The sequence below is a fragment of the Haemaphysalis longicornis genome, unplaced genomic scaffold, assembly GCF_048455015.1.
Source record: "Haemaphysalis longicornis isolate Haplotype H1 unplaced genomic scaffold, Haemaphysalis longicornis Haplotype H1 scaffold_1, whole genome shotgun sequence".
Classification (NCBI taxonomy): Eukaryota; Metazoa; Arthropoda; class Arachnida; order Ixodida; family Ixodidae; genus Haemaphysalis; species Haemaphysalis longicornis.
In genome coordinates, this window is record NW_027526203.1 from 457,847,004 (window position 1) to 457,871,954 (window position 24,951).

The 24,951-nt window shown below is 51.8% G+C and overlaps 1 protein-coding gene across 9 annotated transcripts in view; it reads right to left on the reverse strand.

Moving 5' to 3' along the window:
- Window positions 1-24,951, reverse strand: part of LOC144156100 (uncharacterized) — a 248,100-nt gene that overhangs the window by 76,529 nt on the left and 146,620 nt on the right. For all 9 annotated transcript variants that reach the window (XM_077687902.1, XM_077687901.1, XM_077687900.1 and 6 more), the window contains one exon: window positions 3,509-3,625. In XM_077687902.1, coding sequence (XP_077544028.1) covers window positions 3,509-3,625 — 117 coding nt within the window. The remainder of the gene's footprint in view (window positions 1-3,508; window positions 3,626-24,951) is intronic.

The window sequence follows — 24,951 nt, forward strand, 5'->3', positions numbered from 1 at the left end:
AATAGGGAGGGACAGGTTATTTGGTCGGTCCGCTGGACCAAAGTAAGGCCGGCAGGAACGGGCTTGGGTTAAATGCCCCTGTCCACACCGCTGTGTTGAACCACGCGGTACAATGCGGCTGCCGCCAACTGCGGCGCCTGCATTACGTCTTCGTACGGAAGTAAAACTGGGAAACCTTTTGTGGCACGTGCATGCATACCCCGTACGCTTGATCATTTCGAAAAGATAAAGAACAATAGAAGTCGCACAAAAAAAGTTTCTCAGTGCGCATTCAAACCACGTTGTCCGTCGAGCTCGAAAAAGTTTCGAGATTTCTGGTTCGCATGCTTTTTTACGCGGGCTCTCGCACTTCCTGGAATACGGAACGGTAGAATAACGAGTTCGGCCCAAAAGAGAATGAACAGAATATACTTGCCCGCTGGATAGCACGCCTTGCATAGTCCTCAATGTAACGGCTACCCAAATCAATTGATGACTGCGGTGGTTCTTATAATAAGCAACTACTAGATCATGCGAATGTGTACTATTTGACGACGTAGTAAAAGACATAAAGACAACCTTAAAGAATAACAAACAAGAACGTCGCGGCCGAACAAACCATGGCTCGCAACGAAGCCGCGCCGCTGACGTTGCCCAACCTGCGTCAGAGCAAACGTCGCCCGATTACGCCAGCTTTCTTCACGCGTTCGCTATTTTGGTTCCGCGCTCTTATGGGCGACCCGTAAACCAGAGCGGACGGAGCGCGCCCCGCCCTTTTTATCTCGAACACGGGCCAGGGTTACGAAAGTGCGGCGACTGACTGCTGGACGCCTAAGGGCGGCGTTGATCCCGCAGCAGCAGCGCTGCTGCTAGCCACCGGCGGTGAAAATGACGACGCGCTCGTCATCTTCCCGCATTGTCTCCCTCCCCGGTAAAGCAAACGAGAGATGGCGGGAAAATATCAGGCGACGCCTCGGAAGAGGCTGGCAGGCTACCCCTTTTCAGTGCGGGGACAGTGATCGATCGCCTGCCAGAGAGCGACATCAAAGAAATGCGCACATTGGGCTGCGTCCCTAAGGTCACGCCGCGCCAGCCGGTCACAGGTGCAGCGGCGAGCTGCGCCGCGCTGGCTGGCACCGAAAGGATGGCACAGACGGCACCAGCTGTTCACCACAGGCCAGGCCAACAGGGGCCGATGCGCTGCACCGCCTCAGAGGAGCAGCACGAAGAGGAGCGCGCTGCACCGCCCGCAGCAGTACGAAGAAACAGCAACCACTTCGCCGTACTCGTTCATTCTTGTCCGTTGAGGCAAGTGAAGGAGTTCTGCGGCACCCCCGACGTTCCTTGCGTTTCAAGCCAGTGGGAAATTGTTCGGATAGTCTCACAACGAAGCCCCGTGAGTGGCCGAGGGCTCGATGCCCCGTGAAAAGCGCTCGGGATGTCCGAGTCGAGAACGTGGCGCGGGAAAGCGAATCGAAATGCACAATGCCCTTTAAGTAAATTTTCCGTTTGGCGGCTACGTTTCACGAGCACAGTGGGAGTCTTCATCAATCATTCCCTTCCGCGGACGGAGAGACAAACACTTCAAGTCTGTTATGTTTTCGTCCTTCCGCATAATGCGAAAATATTGTTTTCACATTAGCTACGCGACACGGCAGTGCCCTTCGCGTGGCTCGTACCGATGCGAGTACTCCATGGGAAGGCACGTGCGAACAATATGCCCAACACCGACATTCGATCGGAACCAATCAAAGAGCGCCGAAATGGGCAAGCGCGATAAGACGGGGAAATGCGAGAACTGCATCTTGCCCCGCGACTCCTGCGCCTCCAACAGCAGAGGGGAACGTTTCCTTGGGAAGGCTTGTCTTGGTCTGCACAAGCAGAGAACATCTGCGGACACGGCTGGGCGACGCCAACAGACGCGCCCGCCGCCTTCACGCACCTGTCTGGGAGCGGTGCCACGCATCCATGCTGCAGAGGTCGAAGAATGCGTCCGCCCAGAGGGGAATTCTCAGCTCGGCGGCACGACGATCGCGAGACACATCAGCGTTGAAAGAGGTACTTCCGCTTCGTATACTGTTGGCGGACAATCCCCTGGCGTATGCACTTCGGAGCTTGCGGCCGGGTTGAGAAATGAAAATAATTTCAGCGGCTGCAATTTCATTTCAATTAAACCATACACTAATCGCCTCAAAATTTCAAAAACGCCGCCGTGACTGAGCCTTGCCCCGGCACGGCCGAGGGCATCACGGAGGTGCTTAATAATAAGCTACGATTTCCACGTACCACTCCGACAGCAGATCGTGAATTTGCGGGTTATAACGCGCGGAAGCAGCACTTGGGCTGTGAGGCACGCCGTAGTGGAGGGCTCCGAACTTATCTGGACCGCCTGGGGAGGATCTTTCGCTTACGTCTGACTACGACAGCATGCGGAGCCAGGCCGATCTGTTCGGCCTTCGCGCCGGCCTCCAACGCTTCCAGAATTGTTCTTCCATAGTTCAAAATACGCAGCGCAAGTTTATTACGCCAGCCTGAGCGATCAAAATTTTACTCAGGCTCAATTTTGATCGCTCAGGCTGGCGTAATAAACCTGCGCTACGGGAATAAACTCGCGACGGCAGTACCTGTCGAGCAGCATCAAAATGTGCCAGAGTCCATTGACGGGTTCAGTTTCAAGCGGTCGCTTAAATTCTGAAGCTTGCGATAGGTCGTAACCAACAAAACTCGTTAGCAGGGCGCCTGGGAGCCCTCGCTTGAAATGCGCCCAACTGAGCCGTGATGGAAGGCGTCGACAGGAGGCCAAGAATAGCGGCGAGCGGCCGTTATCGACCACGCGCCTGCTTACCGCACAGAGAACGCTCGCTGTTCGATTACCTGGTGCAGGCCGCCAAGGGGCGCTCTGCCCGACGCGCACCAATATTTGCTACGTCATGTCCCCGGGGCCGCCGCAGAGTGCAAACGCGGCTCCAAGAGAACCGTTGCCAATATATGCGAACAGCGCTGCTCTTCCGAAGCCAAGGGAACAGCCACCGAAGAACCTCGCACTGCGACGACGGCTGCAAACAGCTGCAGAGCAGGCCTTTTCGATGCGTGACCGCAACCGACGCTATTTTTTCCTCGCCGTGATTGATTCTTTTCAGTAGGAGGCAGCGTAATAAGTCGCGTTTCTAACGTGGCGCTACTTTTTGAAAAGTACAAATTGGTCTCATCAGAATTAATTTAAAACGCACAAGGCTAACACTATGGGGGAAGGAAGTTGGCTGCGATGTGCACGCGTGAAGCGGCACCTCTCCAGTCGAAGGCCGACGCAAGTCGTTTTCGCGTTCTGACCGTAGAGGCGCAAAACAGTCTGCAAACGCGAAAACTTGGTCCCCAGAACGGACCAGGCCAGGCTGGGAAGGAAAGCGAAAAGCTCGCCGCCCTTGACACATTCTAGCTTGCTTAATAAATGCTCCCCCCCCCCCCCTCCCCATGTGTAATGAGGTCGATCTCGGTAGAAAGCGCAAAGAGAAAAGTGCGTGGCACTCACCTGATAGAATCTGAGTTCGGCGTAGTCGACGAATCTCAGAAACCGATCAGTCAGGTACTCGAGAGGCTTCAAGAGCTGATCCCACACGCCGAGCCGATCAATGAAGCTGTTGAAGTTCTGCACAGAAACAGAAGGGGAAACAATCAGTGCAAGTAATTGTGAACACGGTAATTAATGAATTAGAGTGTGCACGCTATAAATAGCCAAATAGTACCTCGCTAATAGTCACACGCGATTGTTATTTGGCAATCGAAATGAGATCGATGCCGGGTCACACTCATGTGAACATGATTTTGAACAAAAGATCAATTATGAAAGCCATCGCAGGCAAACTGAAAGTCAAAACTGCCCCCCCCCCCCCCCCTACTATTGGAAGCAAAAAACCCACAAAGGGGGCAGTAGGAGAATACACGCACATATACGTAGAGTCTTGGCCAGAAGTCCCCGGGCTACACCATAACTTTCCAGGCCACAAATAACTTCCAGCAGAAGCATAGCCACCGAAATCGAACAAAATATTTTAAAAGTCGGCGAAAACGTTATTCAAGGTAACTAAATGAAATATTTGTCTTGCACTCGAGAGGTAAGCTTCTGCTTCAGTTACTTGTGGCCTGGAAGTCTTTGCCCTGTCCTGGGGACTTTTGACCAAGACTGTGCATCGTAATTTGCACCAACAATAATGGCGTGTTCATAACGAGCTCGTTACGATGTAAGTGCAGGTCGGCGAAGCTCCCCATAGTGAAGAGCCATGTTTATCCGCTACTGGCCCACACCCAATCGCTGTGCGCGGCACAAAGAAAGGCGCCGAATGCAAACCGCCGGCAGGCATCCCTTGGTTGCGTAGCGAGTACTCCATCCAGTTCCACTGCGGACGGAAACGGGGTTTTGTGCGCCTTTTTAGTAACCGGGCTTTACAAGGCCGCGCGTGTACGGGCGTTTCTTTTTCGTCTCCACCAGGAAAACAGCCGCCGCGGACACGCATGGTTTGGAACAAGGGCGACCGCAAAAGCCTCACGTTGTGGAAACTATCGCGTTCAAAGAAACGAGCCACTTTTCGGACGCTCCGGACAATTTGGTATCATTTGGACAGGTTGGCCACTAGTGAGCGCCACGGTGTACAGCGCAGCGCAATCAGAAAGAAGCAGAAGTGCGAGCAGAACGAAGTAAACGCCAGAGGGCGTTCATCTTTGTCCGCGTCTCTCTGCGCCTGCGCTACGCGAAGACGTTCTTCCATCGCCAACTTAGCCAAATGCCAACTCCCATCAAACACCTCCTCGGCCCAGCTAGCGATGGCCCCACTACCGTTCAGTGTGCGAGTGCCGACGACCACCCAAGGGGAAAGCTTCGAGGAGGCTGCCCTTCCGGTATCGAATGGAAGTTTTCACCACCACTGCTTTAGCAGCCGCTATCCGCCGCGGTGGCTCAGTGGCTGAGGCGCTGCGCTGTGCTGCTGAGTCCATGGACGCGGCTTCGATCCTGGCAGCGGCGCCTATTTTGCAGTTGGGGCCGAGATTTCGGCGCACGTTGAAGACACCCGAGTGGTCCTAATTGTAGGCCTTCGCTACGATGCTCCTCGTGGCCAAGCAGCTTCGGCGCGTAAACAATTTGGAAAGAAAAGAGAATTAGGCAGCAGGTACTGTCGTTTCGTCTCGCCAACTTGGGGTATAACTGTATCCTTTATCGCGGCTCCCAGATGCGAGTCGCCGAGCGAACGATCACGCACTTCCGTTACGCATCGTCAACGGGATGGCGCAAGCAAGCAAGCCAGCCAGACAGACAGACAGAATCAGTTCAGTGGAATTTTGTTTTCTGCAGCCGGAGAAAGTGGTGAGGTTTCTCGGACAAGAACTTCCCCGCACAGAACTTTCTCCGCCCCGGCGGGAGAAGAACCCGAGTCGGCACGCAGTCAGCTAGCACGCACGGCGCGTAGATGCGGCGCTCATTCCAGAGCGAGTCTCAAATTACGGAATGCGGCAGAGGACGTGATCCGCGCGCGATGCCAAGAAGAAGCCTCGCCGGGGGCGTCAACCACGCACCTGCACGAGACCCGAGCCGCCTCGGTGCTCGGATTGCCGGCTTGCGGAATCCTTCGCTGTGCCCGGTGTTGCTGCCGGCCCCGCACACACGTGCCCCTCCGGAACACCTGATCCTTTTCCCCAAACGCGAGGACAGAATTCTCGCTTTCTGAATGCACTCATTCAGTCACTAGGGTGGATTCGAACGTCGCTATGCAGCATTAGTAAACAAAGCGGCGAAAACTGCAGGCCTATTATTTCGCTGTTATCGTTGTTTATTCGTGTGTGTTTTCATTATGCGCATTCCTGTTACCGGGCGCGTGAAATTAGAGGATGGCGATAGCACCCATTTAACCTGTTATGGGCGCCACACGACTCGAAAGAAAAACGAAACGAACGAGTCAGTTGTTCAGAAGCCCCTTCCCTTCCTGCGCGAGACGCGACGACAATGGCGAGCCCAAGGCACCGCAGCATCAATGAAACTCATCAATGGGCACGGTCGATACTCTCGTCGCTCCGCGAGACGTTGCTATGGCAGCGCGGCGACCTTGAGAAACCGCTCCCGAAGATTAATTCCACACGGCGCTGTTGCCTCGCGGTTCGCCAAGGCGCTCGTATACCATAGAGAAATAAAAAATTAGCTCATACCGCGAGACGGCCGGCCACTCGGAATGCCCTACAGATGAATTTCACGTGCATACACACTCCACGGCGAGTGTGACAAGCGGCCCGGAAGCAGGCCGACGAAATCTGTCCGCCGGTACACAAACGATATGTGCGCGACACTTGGTGCGATCAAAGGTGCAAATCAAGGGTGACCAGGTACACTGCCGTACACTGCTGTGCCGGATCGTATACCCCATTTGAAATTCCCGCGTACCCATCTCCACGATCGCTTGTTGTCGGTCGAGGTTCAACAATTGAGGAAGAGCAGGACTTGGCTTCATAGAACCAATTTGAATGTCTTGTTCCACCGGAACAGAATACACGCCCCCCGCAACAGCGGTTCCGTCGCATCTGTGAGATGGTGCGACGTTCAATTCCATGCAAATCCTTGCTACGTGTCTTACCAAACGGGCTTATCTTAAAACTAGCTTCTCGTCGCACCGAGCTCTGGCGACGTACTCAACTTGAGGAGGAGGAAGAGGCACGAACGCTTATCTTGACAGCATGTAACGTCTCCGTAGGCCAAGCAAAGTATTTAGAACAGGCGCTGCACCAGCGTACACCGGACGATTTCTTAAAAAGCACAGCTATACTGGGTGGGTGAGAACGCTTGGGTGACCACCAGCACACCTCGATGCGGAATACATGTAAGAAGACGACGGGGCCAACGACTGGGCAGCACAAAATGCTATTCGAATAGAAAAGGGAAGGATATCGTTCGTCTCGCAGAAAAGGTTTTGAATGAGCAAGCTTGATTACGCGCTTTACACAAAAACTCAAGTACACATTGGTGCGAGGAGACCAACCGGCACGGAAAATACTTTATTCGCGCACACGTTAGAACCGCGGCAGTTTCGTACCGTAAAAGTAACCACGGTTCGGAGGCATGGTTCTGAAAGAAGGAAACCGGCCGGGCCAAGACGCCGCCGCGACACTTCCCAGAAAAAGCAGCGCCCGAGCGCAGGTGCAAAGCAGGAGGACGCCGCAGCCAGAGTGCGACCATTTTTCCCGCGTCCAAGAGCGGCTGGAGGAAGTGATGGTTGGGCGAATCATTTGGCCCGAGGGGATACACGCCGGCTTTGCGAGATGCTAGCGCTTTATGGAGACACGCCTCGCGAAGCGTGCATCCTGTGGCGCCGCGCACGCACGACACCGCCGCTCGCACCTGCGAGCTCGGCGCGAACACCGAGACATCCAGCACCATTCGGGGGCTGGACAATGGCCAAAAGTGCACTACTGCCTGCATTTCGCGGAGCCAGGATTAAGTAATCCACGCACTGAGCAGTGCCAACTGGGCACGCGTAGCACTGTTGAGACACCCACGTTCGGGCCGCCGATGGGGAAGAGCCAGGTTCGTGCACGACCCGTTAACGCTGTGGTAAGAAGCGTCACCGAGCAAAGTATTTTTTTCTGCTGCTCGGGCATCCGTGTCCCTTACTCTGCGGCTGCAATGCGCAGTAGTTCGTTATTTGATTTGGCAACACTAATATCATCGCATACGGTCGCGATGTTGCTGTTGTCAGCAACATCGTAAAAGAAAGAAAAATGAACCATTCGACTAGATTATCCGGCGGAAGCAATGGACGGCAGAAAATAAGCGAATATAACATTCCGTTCGCCGTAATGCCGCCACATTGGTGAACGGGTTTTCATGGTGCATTATCCGATAGGTGGGAAGGGGCTGCGAGCTGAATGGAACTTTCGACAGCACTGTTCTTGTTGAAAAATGCGAGAACATTTGCAGGGAATACTCAGAACACGGCCTACGGATTCAAGGCTTCAATTTCGTAAGTATCTGCCTTCAACGAAAAAACTTGAGCGCGAACACGTTGACTCGAAGCGTGGTGTAAAGTCAGACCTCGATAAGACAAATCGGTATATCGGTGCCCTTCATTGGAAGTCTTTTTTGCACACCATCATTTCTTTCACATAACTTATAAAAGCGCTTTCCAAGAGCAGTCCAACAGGGCACTCGTAATCACGCTGAAGGGGTCGTACTTCGCCGTTAATTGAACAAAGACATTGCTGAAGATCCCAAGTATTGTTCAAAAACATGGCAGAACAGGCTGTAATGGAATTTCAGAACTGAAAAAAGAAAAATCTCCCCCTTAGTTATATTAAGCAGAATTTTGTCTTTTCACCTCGCACCTTCGGCAACACTGCATGTACGGCCAACACCGGGGAAGGGTTTCAAACCACGGCGAATCCTCGCCGATCGCAACAGAGAGATTATTAATGCGAACGTAAGAAAAATAGCTTCACAGAAAACATCAGCACGTAGTACAAACGAGACGTACTGTCCAGAAAATGACTGCCACGTGCATTAGGGGACATCCGTTTTCAAACCTTTCTCGCAATGCTGCACGACATTCATTGGGAGCGAACACGGTGCAATTTTCAGCACCTCAAGGGAACGACGGAGCAGTGTTGCGCGACTGGGCGCATTACACGCAATACGATTCGAAGAGACAGCTCACACAACCGTCCAAGCAGCCGTCACCGCAGACACGCGTGTGTTTGCCAACACTCCTAATAAGCGAACGCAATGGCCGCGTGGCAGAGCTCTTGCTGCTCGTAGAGCCGCCAAGCCGTCCGAAACAGCATCACTGAGCCCCGGAGTGATCTGGCGACACTGCTTGGGAACGCTCGGAGCAGACCACAACGACGCCAGACACAGCGGCACGCGAGAGGATAATCTGAACAGGCTCGGCGACGCGCTCAAAGTCCGCGCGTGGACTGTCGCCGACGGGTCGGCAAGAAGGCTGACAACTTGGGCAGGCTCGACCACGGGTCCCGCTGCTAATCGGAGATCAAGCCAGCAGCAGCAGCAGCCTGCCTGGCGGGAACAGCGCCAGCCGAAGTGGGTCAGGCCCGGCGGTCAAACCGGTTGACGGCGCTCGGGCGTCACTAGGTAATTCAAAGGCCATCAGGACGGGGAGTGTACACAACGACGGCGAAGGCCGCCAGGCTGCTCGCCGCCGGAGGCCAGGGACCTCCGACGGCGCCACCGTCCACGCGCCGCTGCAGACGGAAGGTCCGCCCCGCATGGCAAGATGGCGCCGTCCCACCATTCGGACGCGTCCTGCAGAGCTGACGCTTGGAAGACTGTCGCCACGTGCCATTTTCGCCACACACGAGACGGCAATTTGTGGGCGCGTGGACATTCACCCGTGGCCGCTCCAGACAGTGCGAAAGCGCACAAATGAGTCTCAAGATGTTTAGCATTCAATTAGTGCAAGCACGCGTCTCTACTGTTTCAACCCCCTTTTTGAAACTTGGGACGTGGCCGCACAACCCGATTATTACAGAAGAAATGATTGCAGATCGCACCGATAGACCACGGCAGTGTGACATTTATTTTAGTTTTACCTCCTAATGAGACTGGAAAGTCTAAGCAAGTCACTGTAACACGCATTAGCCTAAAAAAGTTTGCCTACGATTTTTGCAAATAGGAGAACAATACACCCATTATTATTCGCTGCTGCGACCTGCCCAAGAAAGAAAAAGGAAAGGACTGACCGCTCGCCTGCCGACCAGAAATAAGTCGGGCGGGAGGAAACGTTTAAGAAAAAGGTATGACTGAGCCTTCGCCTCCCATTGGGGCCACCTTGACGTCCACACGCCTCTTTTTTTTTTTTTTTTTTTTTCAAGGCGTCACAGAAAAACACGAACTATTTATTAAACAGCAGCCCAAAACGCGCTGCTCGTGTTCTGCGCAATCTCTAGATGGTTAAAATAACTAATCAGCACCAAGGATAGCACCCTCACACGATGGGGAAATTAACACAAAACGGCTCACAAAACCGCAAAGCGACATGTGCGCGGCGGTTTGGAGAGCTCTCTACAACCTGGAAGACAGCTACACAAAAATTGCAAACTAAACACCTACGCCACTAACGAAGGGAAAATCGCTCAAACGACTACAATATGACATAGTGTCGAAAATCGCAACGTCGTGCATTTTTTTGGTTAGGACATACACTTAAACCGAACAGCAAAAAGTTGACTCGAATCTTCTGCAAGTTCAAGTAGCCCGGTTCTGAACCTTGGTTTTCCTTTTTTTCGATTGGACGAAGATGACACGATACATTGGGAAGGCATGAGTGATATGTGAGCAAAGATGTGGTTAGAGTGCTCCAATCTGCAGAGTAAGGATAGCTACGGAGAACATCACTAGTAATGTGATCAATGCTTTCCGCCCGACAGCAGGCTGCACGTATCGATCTTGGAGGGGAACTCGCGACGTCTCGACGTCAGCCACAGGCAAGGCGGCAGAGACGTCAAGGCCCGCCCACGACGGCCGGCTGACCACTGCGTCGGGGAGCAGCGTCAGGAGGGAAAAAAGCAAACACCCGCGGCGGCAACAAAGCGGGTCGGGGAGCAGGCGTTCCTCGAGTCGACGAGAAAACACGTCACGCGCCGCGGCGGAAAGCGGCCGGCCAGAAGCGAAAAGGGGAACGAAGCGGAAGCGAGTGCGCTCGCAAGGATGGCCGGCATTTGCATGGCCCTATCACGCACTAATCATTACGAGCCGGCCCCGCAGCTTTCGCCCCATTCAGCGCTACTCGCAATAATGGCATTAGGGCGTGCGTACAACTTTCAGCGGCGATCAGGGCCGCCTTCGCGGCAGCGCTTCACGGCCAGCCGAGAAGCGTAACGCGCAAGCACGTGCCACCACCCACTCGGGCACGTCGAAGAACTGCCAGCCACTTGGCACGTGCTCGGTGCCTGAGCAGCTGCCCCCCCTGGTCTCCCAGACGACTGCGCTACGCTTTCCGCTCACAACGCTTCAAATTTTTTGCTCGCCGCTTTCTTTTTTTCCATGCTTCCGTGAAGGGCCGAAGAAGCTCCTCAGGGTGTAGATGGACTTCAATTTCCCGCTTAAATGTGCACTGCCGAAATGCACCCGTTCAACCTCCGGCCAGGATCAACAGAGTTACGGCAGACAGGGAGCCGCTCTTGGTACGGTACACCGTGGGCGCACCCACCTGCGCATGCGCACAGCCGACATCGGCCCCTCCGCGATTGCCACGTGCTGTACGAGGACCGATTCTCCCCTCTCAATTTTCCAAAAACGCGCGAGCTACCGAGACAGGGCTCGACACAAAATGCCCGCATTAATTTTCTCCCGGAGACGTGCAGCCGCGTTTCGTAGACGCTCGACGCCTTGCGCGACGTATATTTATTTCCACGGTACATAGCCCCTCATGCCAGGCTATTACTACACTTGTAATTTTGGACTGTTTGAATTTCATACGGCGGGCTTATTTCGTTGCGCTAGATTCACCGCCACGTGAAACGATGGAAAAAAAAAAATGCGAAGAAAGAAATACCGAACGCCTAGTCGGAACTTGCGAAACCGGACCCATTTCAGTGATTTCCCACTTTTGCGTGCGCAACTAGAACGGAGCAGCCGATGCGGTTTTGAAGCCTCGTGTCACGTTGCGCGTGGAACTTCGGCGCGGGGAAATAGCAACCCTTACCCGCCTCGCAGGCGCAAACTCGGGACGAAATGGGTGAAACGAGAGAACAAAGATCGCGCAAGCAAGGATTTTTATTGGTGAAATGTGCAGTAGAAAGCAACGGTTTGTGAGCAAAAGAAAATGAGTTAAAGCTATTTTAACGGGTCTCGGGGCTCGAGACGAAAGTGATCGCCCCGAAATTCGGGAGAAGTATACACCAGAGTGAGAAGTGATAGATGGCATGTTGGCAATTGGTTTGACCACCGGACGACCAAATATGGAACGCTCTAGAAGTAAGATAAAAGTCGCATCGGGAGTGACGAGGCGGTGGGCCCGTACGGCTAACGTCAGAGATTTAAGTGGCGTGAGTGGCTAAATTCAGCGTGATACCTGGCAGAATAGATTGTGCAGGACGCATCACGAGCACAGGATATTGTAGCGCCGAAAAAATTCCACAGGAAAATAATACTTTCTGGCAACGTTTGGGAATAATGCACAGGTGGTACAAATAGCCGAGGAGACGCGCACTGTATTTGCGAGTAATAAACGTAGCCCAAGAGTACCGAACACCCCTTGCAAGCGAGGGAATAAGTGACGATGAATAGATCACAAGAGGGCGAGCCACCTGCGGCGAGGCTTCAAGAGTCGAAGCGGCCGCTTATCTATGCTGTCCCCTACAGAGCGCGCACGTGGACAGCATGGCCACGGAATGAGCAGTAAAGGGACGGCGAAAAGAAACCGTAAATTGGAGGGGGAACGTGGATGCGAGAAGAAAATGAAGATGTTGACAATGCTTCCGGCTTTCAAGGTTGAGAATATTGATCAATACGAAGAGAAGAGGCATTTGGGCTATGATGTAACAAAAGTACGGACGAAATACGACCGATCATCTCGACTTCCACTACTCACTCATAGGACACAAACTCTTCGTCTTGCCCAAGCGCCTAGAAGGAAAACTAGGGGTTTCCTTTCTACGACGCACGGCGTAGGCACACGGCTTAGTTAGCCCCCTGGGCAATGTTTTATGTGCGCCGTCGTCATCGCGTAAACGCCACTGCTTCTCCCCTCCATCAGAAACACGGACTCTTGCTCTACGTGTGGCGTCGGTTACGGGGTCCCTGCAGTTGCACATCGGCTGACCCCAGGAACCGCGGAAAAGCTGGGACTCACTTCCTGCCCGCCGTGCGAAAGACGAAGGAAAGCCCTGCAAGCACTTAGCGCAATGACAGCGCGTTTCCGCTGTCCGACTGGAAAGCGACGCCGGACTCCGGACGGCCAGGAACCCCGATGAGCAACGCAGACACTCGTTTGCTTTTTAAAGACGACAGTCTTTCTTGGGCTACTTAAACCCAGAAATTTTGGTCTGTCTGTATGTCTGTCTGTCTGTCGGTAACTCGATTCAGCCACCCGGCCAAAGTAAAATGCTTGCTGCGCAATAGTCTTATATACTCACAGCCAAATGTAAACGTCTAAGCCCGGTTTATATGTTCATACTTGTCAACTTTGTTCAACAAGAACAAGACATTACGCAAATATAAGACAGGAAATGAGTACACAAGGGATATTTACAAAGTTCCTTTATTTAAAAATTCCTTGATGCTTGGTTTTTCGATAGCAAATGATATTCTACATCTACTGCAGAAAACCGCCGCCTCCTGGCGGCATATGAAAAATCACGCGGCAACAGCAACGAAAGGTTCCACTAGCTAGGTTCCACGTTCTGCTTGGAACGCACGTGGAGCATGCCACGCGGCACTATAAACCTTGTAGTCGGCCGCCTCCATTCACGCGCCTCTCCGCCGTACTGCAGCGCTGGCATCGAGGAACCCGGCCTGTAGCAGTGGAACGCGGTAAATTCAAACCGCCTTGAGCAAACCTTTAGTGTTTACCTTGGGATGAGCGCGACGGTACAGGAACAGCATGAGAGGTGAGCGGGAAAGCGAAGGGGGGCATTTCTTTCGCAAATGTCTACAAAGACTATCGTCTTTTGACGACATTTGCAACGAAAGGAGCAGATACGCGGCCAATTTTTTGTTTCCGTTCTTCTCCTGTTCCAGGCCGCCGGCGCAGCATTGTCTAGCCGCGCACACACACACGAGAAAAGAACCCTGGACTGTGAAATTGGACCGTACACGCCGGTGGACGTGGAACACAGCTCGACAGCGGCGGGGGAAACACCCACGACTCCCGCGGGTCCGGGCAAAAAGCGCCGACAGCAAAGTAGACTGGACGTGCACCGCACAACGAGTTTTGCCGCTGGCCAAAGGCGAGAACGGGCTTCGCAATCACCTGGAACAAATCACGATTCGCCCGCGGGCAAACGAAATAAAATAAAAAAGAACCAGTCAGGTGACCAGTTTCGTCGGCGCTTCAACAGCGAAGGCAATGTTCCGCCAACTCGGGGTGACTCTTCGAAAAAATAACGGTGTACTTGATATAAGTTACACAAATTTCACGCTGTTTTTGTGGGAAAAAGTTGAGCAGTGACGACAAGGACAGTGATGAGACGGGAAGCGTCCGCCCCGTCTGATCGCTGTCCTTGTAGTCACTTCTTCCACAGCCATGAACCAACTGGTCAAACAAAGCATTCCACTTAAACACCTCTGCGTCGTACCCGTGCCCCATTGGCTGTAGGCCCTATTCATGCCAACTGGAGCAGGCCGGATTACGTAAGAATTATAAGTCCATCATAGTGATGTCTTCGAAATTTGGTCCACCCCACAGTTAGTGTTCGTTGTCTTGGCGTGTGCCGCATATGGACCTTGGCAGCGTTTGATAAAAAAAAAAAAAAAAAAAAAAAAAAAACTCCGCCTTATGTGCCCGTTTCCGCACTAGGGCCTTTTTATCGATCACACAGTTCAATAAAAGAGAAGTCACTGACGTTGAAGCCCCGAGTGGCAGCTGGAGTACTGAAAACGTCCAAGAGCGCCTTTAAAGATTAGGCGTTGTTCGAAATGTCGGAGGTCGGACGCGAAGCGGGAGCTGTGTACCACCGGTACGGACGAACGTGAAAAGAAAGAACAAAGGCTGAAACCGGCGTGAACATTAGATTTAGCACCGTCCTCCACCGCCGCCTTCCTTCGCGTGGGCAGAGAGCAGTTGCTTCCGCGGCCTCGAAAACGGCACACTTCGGCCCGCCGGCGGCACCAGCGGCGAAGCGGCTCCTTTCGATCGGCCGGCACGCTATCCGATCCCGGCGGGCAGAACAGCGCGGGGCCGTCCTTGCATAATTCAGGGGCTCCAAATTACCCGGGAAAAAGCGGGGCGAAGAAAAAAGGCAGACTCGGCGCAGTGTGCCGCATCCGCCTGCGAGCTGTCTCGTTCTCGGTGCTGGATGGGTCTTCTTTGGCGCCACCGAGCTGGGGCGGAGGCAGACGGACGAAAATGGTGCCCACGTTCGATGGATGAGCGGCCGGCAGGAAGAACTTCCGGCAGCCGCCGAACGTCGCGAAATTCGAGCACACGAGGGATTAGCGGTGTTTGCGATCGCAGCGGGAATAAAGGGGCAGTGTGTGAGCGAAATGCTGCTGCGAGAAGACCGGGCTGTGCCTCGGCACGTGCACGGAGCCCGGAATATTTAGCGCCGGCCCCAGCAGGCACGCGAGCGGCCCCAGCTGGCCGCCGGCCGACAGGTCACGGCTGTAGGCGGCCCAGCTAGCCAGGTAACTCCTCTCACGCGAGCACGAGCTCAATGTGGGCAAAGAACCATCGCTCAAGGACATTACGAGCACCCTGAAGCACACACTCTGGAACGAGAAAGAACACTGCCTAAGGGCCACACCGTGTTTTGTCTCAGTCCACGCCTTTCCTGCAATTCGTAGCTGGTTGCTTTTCTGTAATGTGGGATAGAATCACTAAACTAAACGGAAAATTGAGCTGTTAAGCTTTTTTTTTTACAAATAGAACAATAACGAATCTGTTTTTAATAAATAACTGTATATTCTGCCACCTTCCACAGCGCTCAGGAAAGTTCAATCGCTCAAAAAATGTTCGATCATATCCTCCGAAAAGTAACCCATTCACGGATTACCCTTTTTTTTTTTTTTCTGTATGAACCGTCGACGACTGCATTCCGACTGCCTGCATGCGCCGACATCTGCGAGTTTTGACTCCTGCGTTAGGAACATTATGTAAATCTCTCCTGCAGGATGGGTGAAAACCGTACGCAGTGTTTCTTAAAAATAAAAGTACCACATACCGGGTATAAAAAATTCCTGTTCACTACGGGCATTCACAAAGTTGCGCTATCACCGTCATCTGAGACGCTTTCTTAAAACGTCCGGTTAAATGCATACGTAGTCCCATCGTTGTGTACAACAGAGCTAAATTCCTTCAAATATTTAGAAAAGCATAGCACTGGCGGCTGCTAGTCTGGGTATAACACCAAGGCACACAGCCCCATCAGCTGTGTTAAACGCCGCAGAATGCTACCAGTAAACACCACAGACAGCGCTGGTGGCGCCACGTGGACTTATCTTGCGGGGGAAAATCGGCGACGAAGTGCCACTGAAGGAGAGAATAAGAACATGGTCCGGCACAGAAGCTCACGGCAAGTCAATGCCGTCGAAAAGGAATGCCGTATGTTTAAGGGCAGTCTGCGCCCATCACAGATCCCCTGTTTCACGTGCGCGACTAGTCTGACGCCCCTGCATTCAGTGTTGCGTAGACACTAAGGCCGTATAGACGCATTGTTCTTCGGGAATTCAAAGTGTTTTATTTCTGTCTCACCGGAATAGGAAGCCAGGCAGCGGCAGCTGAATGCCCCCTACAAGAACGAGTTGCATCATAAGGCATCCTCCCCGTCAATACGACTACACGACGAAGGTCGAGCGCCGCGGCGCAGCAAACACGCACAATGCGCCGGCAGAACAGGCCTTTTCGTCTTTGGGTGCTGGCGAACGTGCCTCTCGGTACCGAAGATTTGCAGCGCCAGCAGTGTGCGCCAGAGCTTCGAGCGTTCGCTGGCGTCAAAACAGTGCGCGCGCTAACAGGGCCAGACTGGAGCGCAGGGGATGATCACGTGAGGTCCTGAAAGAGGCACGCCGGGCAACCGCCGCCAAGACTGGTGGCCCCAGGGTCGCGCACATCCGCAGGCTCCCGCGGTGCGACCGAAATAGACGGCCGCCAGACCGGGCTTCGAGTCACGTGCGTCAACCGTGAAGGGTCTGGGAAGAAGAGCTCCCGCATCAACAGGTTCGCCTCTGATGACCGACCGGGGGGCCCACCCGCGCAGTCAGCCGCAGATTAGGACCGCGCGTCCACAGACAGGGCTCACTCGAGAAATGCTGAGCAGTCGCAGCCATCGCGCGTGCCTCCACAAGCCCTGCCGGAGCAGCAAGCACGTCGAGTCTAGAAATGCGCCGTTCAAGTTTAATCGTTCCTGGCGCTAAGTAGAATTTATGCGATGTCACCGGGGCATGGGGTGAAGCCACTACGTGGAAGCAGATACATGCGTCGCACACGGACGAGGCTAGTCAACGCGACAAAAAAAGGCAAAGAGCAAGAAGTTCCAGTTTACTCGAAACACCAGCTCCGCATAGTCCGCCTCAGCACGCGTACACACAACCACTGGCACCCAATTTGGGCTAACCCGTTAAAACAGGTGCAGGTAGCCTGCTTTCTTGCGGCGGCGTTTTCATTACGCGGCAGCAACAGCACTCCAACCGAATGCTGTGAAAGGTATTGTCGCACAATCCGTTATTTCCATCGGCATCCTTTCCTGGAAGCTGGCTCCGGGCGGAACGCGACACCGTCCCCACGAGGTGGCACAAAGAAAGCGCCCGGCCAGAGAGAGAAAGAAAGCAGGGAGGGAGAGCGGCCCCCCCCCAGCGACGGCCTTGAACCCGCGGAGCAGGCGGCAGCGAGCACCACCTGCCTGCTCTCGCTCGGGCCCAAGTCGACGACCTCCTCGTGCGCGCACTTCCAGCTGCCCGACTGGGCTGCGCGCGCCACGCCGCCCAAACGCGCGTCACCCTGGCCCCCTTTTTGAACAGCGGAACCCGGCCGAAAATGTGTACAACGTGAACAGAAAACCTCCAACTGCGCAAAAAGAAAGAAAGAAAAAAACGCTGGGTCCCTCGCGTTATGAAGCCGACGTCTATCCGAGTGAACTATCACCGCATTCCGGGTGTTATTTACTTTGGGTTATTTGTAGCGTTGGCTTTGAACAGCCGGGCCTCTCTTCCACCCTTGCACAAACTGAGCCAATTTTTTTCCCTCACCAGTCATTCACTACGCACCACAAAACTCTCTCCTACCCGACAACGCACGGTAGTCAAAATCATGGGCGAAACACAAGCGACGCCTCCAGTTATTTAATCGGCAATACCAGGATAGAAGAAGCTGCTGCCCTTGCTTGCAACAGGCCGCGACGAAAGCGCACATTTCTGCTCGGTGACAGAGCGGGCGGTCATTAGAATGACGCCGAGGGGCGCCAGACACAGTGCCGTGCAGCACGGGAAGTTGCCGGCCGCCGGGAAGAGCTTCCTTCGGCGAAGCGCCACGACCGAGGAGGAACTGAGCAAGAAAGCAGCGCCGGCGAGGGCGAAAAACGTGCGGGCAGCCAGCCAAGGACGTCGTCTTCTCGGGCCATTTTCCCGGCACCGGAGGAAAGAGATTCCGGGCATGCTCGTGCAGTCATCATGCGCTTGCGACGACGCCGGTCGGCGTTTGCGCGCCGCGTTCCGAAAGCAGCCTCGTACGCGGGCATCGTCGCATTACCACATCCCACATCCGACGTGAATGAGCAAGGCGGTAACTCGCAGGTTGAATATTCCAGCTTTCCCATATTTCAGGGGCCGAATGCTGCATAATGCCCGTGTTAAAGCCTTGCCTCTTCGCCTCCAGCGCGCTACGTGTTTCGGGTTAAAATGGCGGCGCTATCAGCCCGATCGCAACGCACGCATCAACTCGGCGCGGAACTCAGTGGCCTTTCCAAGTGGCAGCATTCGTGAAATTGCCTATTTGATGCTGCACGACTAAATTTGTTTAACAGAATGCGGCGTGAATTCAGCCCAGCAGGAGGATTTCCCTCAACTGACGAATAGAGTCCAGCCCGCTTATACATCGGGAAACGGAAATCAGTTCGTTATATTCCATTTTTCGCTATATCTGAACATAAGATATATGTATACAAAAAAAACGGGAATCGAGAGATTTGTTCTTTCTAGCTAGAATTTCGTTAAACCCGGGTTCGCTATACGTTATTACGAACTTTCGTTCTCAAGCAAGCCAGGTGTGGGGGAAACACGGACCGTTGTTCTGACCCGTACAGCAGACATGCGATGACAGAAAAAAACCCTCAACATTGACAAGAGCGGAAGCTTGGGCTTGTTGGCGATTGCGTTACAAGAATATACGATAGCCGACAATGCTGGAACACGCAAAATGAGCGCCATGTTTATATAGCAGCACCTTCGCGAGAAGCAGTCGACCTCGACCAAGGAAGGCACCACTGGTCGGCTGTTTCATACGCCCTTTGATTTCATTTATAGCTTTAATGGATTATTTTCAATGGCACCGGAAAGAAGGAGCACAGGATGCTTAAACAAACTGCGTTTCACCACGACGTCACGAGCACGGACACCCACGATCGGCAACCATTTGAAACGGGCGGGGCACCGACACGCTTATTCCACCCCGGCCAGCGTTTATTTTGGCCAGGGCGCAAGGCCAGGTTGTCTTTACGCCTGCTTCGCCTTACGAACCCCTTTACCAGCCATTTCCACGCAGCGAACAATTCTCGCGCAACACAGTTTTCAGGCAAGCGGCGACGCGTAATGATTATGACACCGCAACTTTAGCCACCAATACAGGAGACACTGGAGCCCCAACAATGCGTTCTGTGCCGGCGCAAAAGGCTACCTCAAGTGTGAGCGGACCGTGTGCGGTCCAAATGATCATTCGCAGGAATTTAGGCAATCTTGGCAATGAAGCCAGGATACCACTGCTACTAAATACAAGTTCGCGTCTCGATTTACGGATATCCGATCCGATGTATCCGATATACCACTTGTTGAGTTATTTCTTCAGTATGTGTGAATGATACCTACCAGTCACACTTTTATAATAAATAACATGGGCTCCGACGGGAGGCGTGTGGTTAAAAGTCCCAGCAGATTGCGAGCGCTTCGCGAACGGGGGAAAATTGAACTGAATTCCGCTTCCCAAGGGGTGTAATTTAAAAAAATCCCGCTCGCCTCTTTATTCGTGTGTGTGGACAAAATTATTTTTGGACAACTGTATGGGCAGCACTTGCAAGCAAAAAAACGAATTGGATATACCAACAGGCTGAATAGCTATTGAGTAATTTGTTAAAGCACGCAATTTTCCCAAAATCATGATTTTCCCTATTGAATGGGTGTTTCTAAAACAGGGTATCGATACCTGTACGTGTTACCATATCAACGAAACCAGTTCAATTTTCTTAAATGGCCTGCGATAAAAAGTAAAATATATGAAAAATTTCAGCACTTTTCGCTCTCCCTCGGGTGTAATTGTTTAAAATTTTAAGCAATACGCAGCTGGTACACCATAATCAGAATGTGCTCATATAGAATTTAAAGCCGTTTGAACCAGCCGTATCACCCGTTAGGCCTTACGGCTCGTCAGTCCTGCCATCTAAAAAGAAGTTCATTTTTCGCCTTTTTACCGGCGTCGCAGGGCGAAATCCATTGTTCTGTGCATTTGTATTAGTAACATTCATCTGCAAAAACCAGCGGGATATGTCAGGCAGACATTCGGGAATCTCTCTCTAAACACACCGAACTTGCTTCAAAATGCAGATTCACACCATTATAGCGTTGGTTAGGGCAAAATCACAAAACTACCTTAAGACGGCTACATATACCAGCAAAAAGCACTTCGACGTCTGCCCGGATGAGCGAGATAATTACAAATGTGAGAATAGAATTTACCAATTTTCGTTGGTTAGAGTGGAATTTCCGAAAATCCTGCCTCATCGTGCCCCTATGATAGAAATGTGAGCCCGAAGTCTCAGGCCTCCAGCGGTATCACTGATGTTTTGGCTGGGCGTTAATGAGTCTGTGTATCGGGCACATTTTTTTTTTGTTTGTTACGGGTATAGATAACCATACATAGGGCAAACAAGTGATTTGCGAATCGCTTTGTGAATGACCGCCCTCCCCCACCTTGGCCCTGGAGGAACTTTTGTGGGCCTAAAACATTTGTTCCATGAATATCGCTTGAACCGCGTTTACTTTTACCAGCACGATGGTCGCACGGGTTAATGCCGTCGGCGGCTGCCTACTGCTACCTAGCAAACTCGTTTACCCGTCCAAGCGTCCTTTCCGGAATATGAGCTCGGCGGATGCGCGGGAGACAGCCGCCGCGGCCGCCGTGTATCATTACCTCATATATATATATATATATATATATATATATATATATATATATATATATATATATATATATATATATATATATATATATATATATATATATATTACAGCAACGCACCTTGCAGCAGTTTTGGACGCAGCGAAGCGCGACATGCTTCCATTCCCAGCGACACAGCTGCGCTGGCTGGGACGCGGAAAAAAAATGTTGGGACTCGCGAGCTTTTGAGGCGCATGTTTGCTTAGATAAAGGAGCCTTTTTATTTCCGGAGGAAGGAAAAAATCTGAATAGAGAACGTCATAGTGGTTTATTTTCTTCTGTTTGTGGTGCAAATATCAGTTCTTTCAACACTTTTTTTTTGTTTAGCGACCGCTATATTTACGATTATCGTGTGATTACCGCGAACAGCAGCGCGTAACGACGGCCGACATGTGAATGGCGCGACCAAGATTTTCTGCGACACTATAAAACAAAAACTCACGTACTCCTGCCACAGGCCACGCATCTCTTTTAATCAATCATTAACGGAGACCCTTTCACAAGAACTCAACATACCATTACACTAAGCATTAAGCAAGAACTAGTTGCGAAGCTGCCCTTTTTAGCATTCTTGCTAATGCTCTTATCGCATTTTTTTGAAAACCCCGTTTGTGTGCAAATATTGCCAAGTTCATGCCCCTAACGGCGTCGCGAAAACTGAGACGCTCATTCCCGGGCAAGCATGAAGGCTCTATTCCAAGCTGTCGCATGAAGCTGTAGCGTCTGCCGAAATGAATGCCCCCATCAGACGCGGCCCCAGAAGCTGCAGGGCGGGGAACCAGAGAGGCAAACTCGGAGATGCGGAATTTGGGGAGCCTTTCCTCGGTCGCCGCTTCAACGCAGGAAATTTTAATCAGGACCGTCTCGTGTCACTAGCCGGCTTCGTCGCCGGTTGCGGTGGGAAGGCACGGGTAAAGAAATATGAGGCATCGCCCTCCCAATCGACGAGCACGGACTTCCGCGAAGCAGGGGAGGGGCAAATGCACGGGGGAGCAGCATCGGCGGAAAGATGCCGAACGAGCGTCAAGTGCGTGGGAGACAGCGCTAACGCTGTCGATCTGTGCTTACAGAGTTATCTGCTAGCAGTGAAAAACAGCCGTTCGCCGTTGTAGACCGTTTTATGCGAAACAACTCGCGAAACATAACGTCTCAGTAACCGGAAGCACGGTACAGTGAACCAAATGAATTTGGTGTGCGCGAGCGAGGACACTCCATTGCAGCGAAGCTTCTAAAAAAAAAAAAAAAAAAGGGGGGGGGGGGTTACTTTACTCAAATGGGGTTTGAAGACATACGCTGCCAGTCGAGCTGCCTTCATCTAAGCAAACATGCGCCACAAAAGCTCGCGCGTCCCAGCATTCGTTATCGTTATTAGACTCCTTTTTCGATTTCCCAGAGGAGGCTGTTTGTTAGCCGTCCGCTATCAGCCGTGCTCATCAAACGTCCACGGAAATACGTCGTCGCTGCCATCCGGAAGCAACGTCTGAGGCAGTCAGGTGCAAAGGCTATCCATAATCCGGAATACGCGCAGTACTAACTGAAATGTGGAAAGACGGGCAATTATAGCGCGGCCGAGACGAGAGAAAAGATACGTGAATTCAACACGCACTGGGCCCGCGCAGTGAAGTAGAATGCCCGGCAGGCCGTCCCCAGCCGTGCGCGCAACTGAGGCCGTCAAAGTGGCTCTCCCATCGGCAATAATGTCATTACCAACATTAATACCCCTGTCACACGGCAGATCTAATGACATTTACAGCAAATGTCATTCGCTCTAAATGTCATTAATTCGGCGCTACACGAGAATACCGAATGACATTCAAGGCTAATGACATTTACCGGCTAACTGAGGTCCCGGACCTCAGTTACACCTCAGTTGGCGGCCGAATGAGTAGCCTCGACAGCAGTAGCGCGTCCCTAGACAGGAAAATTCAGTAACAAACCAAAGAATACTGTTTCTAAAAACTGTCAGTAAACTTATATTTTCTTTTTTGTATTGTCGTTCTAATAAAGAAAGACTAGCAAGTACTAACAAAAAAGAAAATCTCGTCCCCAGTGCGCGCGCTACCCTAATCCGGATTTTTTGCAGACTTGTCTCAGCTTGTGATGTCTACTGATGTCACCTAAATCGGTGGTTTTCTTGTTTTTATTTAAAGAAAATATTCCTTTGTTACGTTTTTTTTTTTAAATATTACGTTGAAAACATTCTATATGCGCTTGAAATGTAATTTTGCGGTTTTGCGAGCTCGCTAATCGTCACCGCTATCACAATCAAATGACATTTGTTCCGCCGTGTAGACCCGCACGGCCGAGCCGAATGTCATTTACAGCTAATGTCATTCAGTTTGAATGACATTAGATTTGCCGTGTGACAGGGGTATAAGACACATAACGAAAACAGGGGGCAGAAGATATCATCAGTGAGTCAAAAACCAAGGAAAGCCTTGATTTAAGCAGAAACGAGCTAAAATGTCTCCTAGTAAGAAAGAAAAGCCATTAAATAGCGCTTAATTACACTAATTTTTAATTTACTCTTCGAATTTTCGGCGGCCCTGCCACCGCTCAGGGTGTGTGGGGCAAACGAGTGATGGCACCACGCGGCAAAGATGAACAAAACCCACAAAAAATACTTAAGGATATCATACCAGAAAATAGTCACTGAAGAATCCTCGGCATGGCCTTACTGAGAAGAGGCAAAGCCGTTCTCACAATCGCCGAAATAAAGAAAATCTCTAACGAATTAGACCACATTGCAAAAAGCCCAACCAGCGGAACAGCAAGGCTGCAAGAGGAAACAATAAGACATGCGGGCACCGATTAGGAGCCGGATCTCGTTCGGCCTGCCGTGCCACAAACCTACCCCCACCAAAGAAAACCAAATGGACGCCTTCATCAGGACCGTATATGAGGCAGCCCTGAAGCTCCCAACCTCTGAAGCTCCAACCCCCTTGTAAAGAAAGCGCACGCCATGATGGACATGTCACCGATCCAGCGACTCCTCAAAAACTCTTCCCAAAATAGATTCAAACCTATACAAGGTATGGTGAGCAGCCGGGATGTAACTCCTTTGATTAAAGTATCAAAAGAATGCAAGCGCAATACAACGACGCCGGAATGTACGGAAGTACTGAGACAACAATCGTCGCAGTGGACTACCCTGATGATTTTTGTGACTGCATGACCCTCCTCCACACAGAGGAATGGAAGATGCGCTAATTGAAGCCATCCTCTTGGCAATCCAACTAGCGAAACTATCAAATAGAATCGCAAACATCATTAAAGACGTCATACACAAACGTTCCGGAAATAATGCCGCATCCACAATGACTGAAGTTCAACTTGCATGGACACCCGAACGCGCAGGTCTGGAAAGGATCGAAGTTGCTGAGCAAAAAGCAGGCGAACTTGCATACCGTGTGTCCCTTCCGGCCACGACTACCAAACTCCCCTCCCCGAAAAATAGGAAGAGCGCCTCTTCCTATGCCGACGAACCCGATCCTTCGCGTGCCACAACGATTTCTCAAAGCTGAGAAATCGATTCAAACTCGAATGGGCCCCAGGATTTTGTTTGAATTATTAAAAGCTCTTATAAATACGACTCGGGGCAACATACCATCTTATGTTGCAATGAAACATTCACATATATTTAACAACAAAACATTCACACACAATACTGAAGTGCCATTCAACGCTTAAAAAAAAAAAAAGACGAATGGATGACTGCTGTGTCTTTGCATGAGAGGTCAAAACAATGTTTTCGATGCGAGCAAGGGCAGCCAGTTCACTGCGACAGCTTTTCTGCGCTCGAATTTGCCGATCAAAGCAATGTGCGAAGGGATGCGATTGCGAGCTGTAGAAGCGACAAATTTTGTGGCAAGGACACGCAAAAAGTACGAATTAACCGAATTTA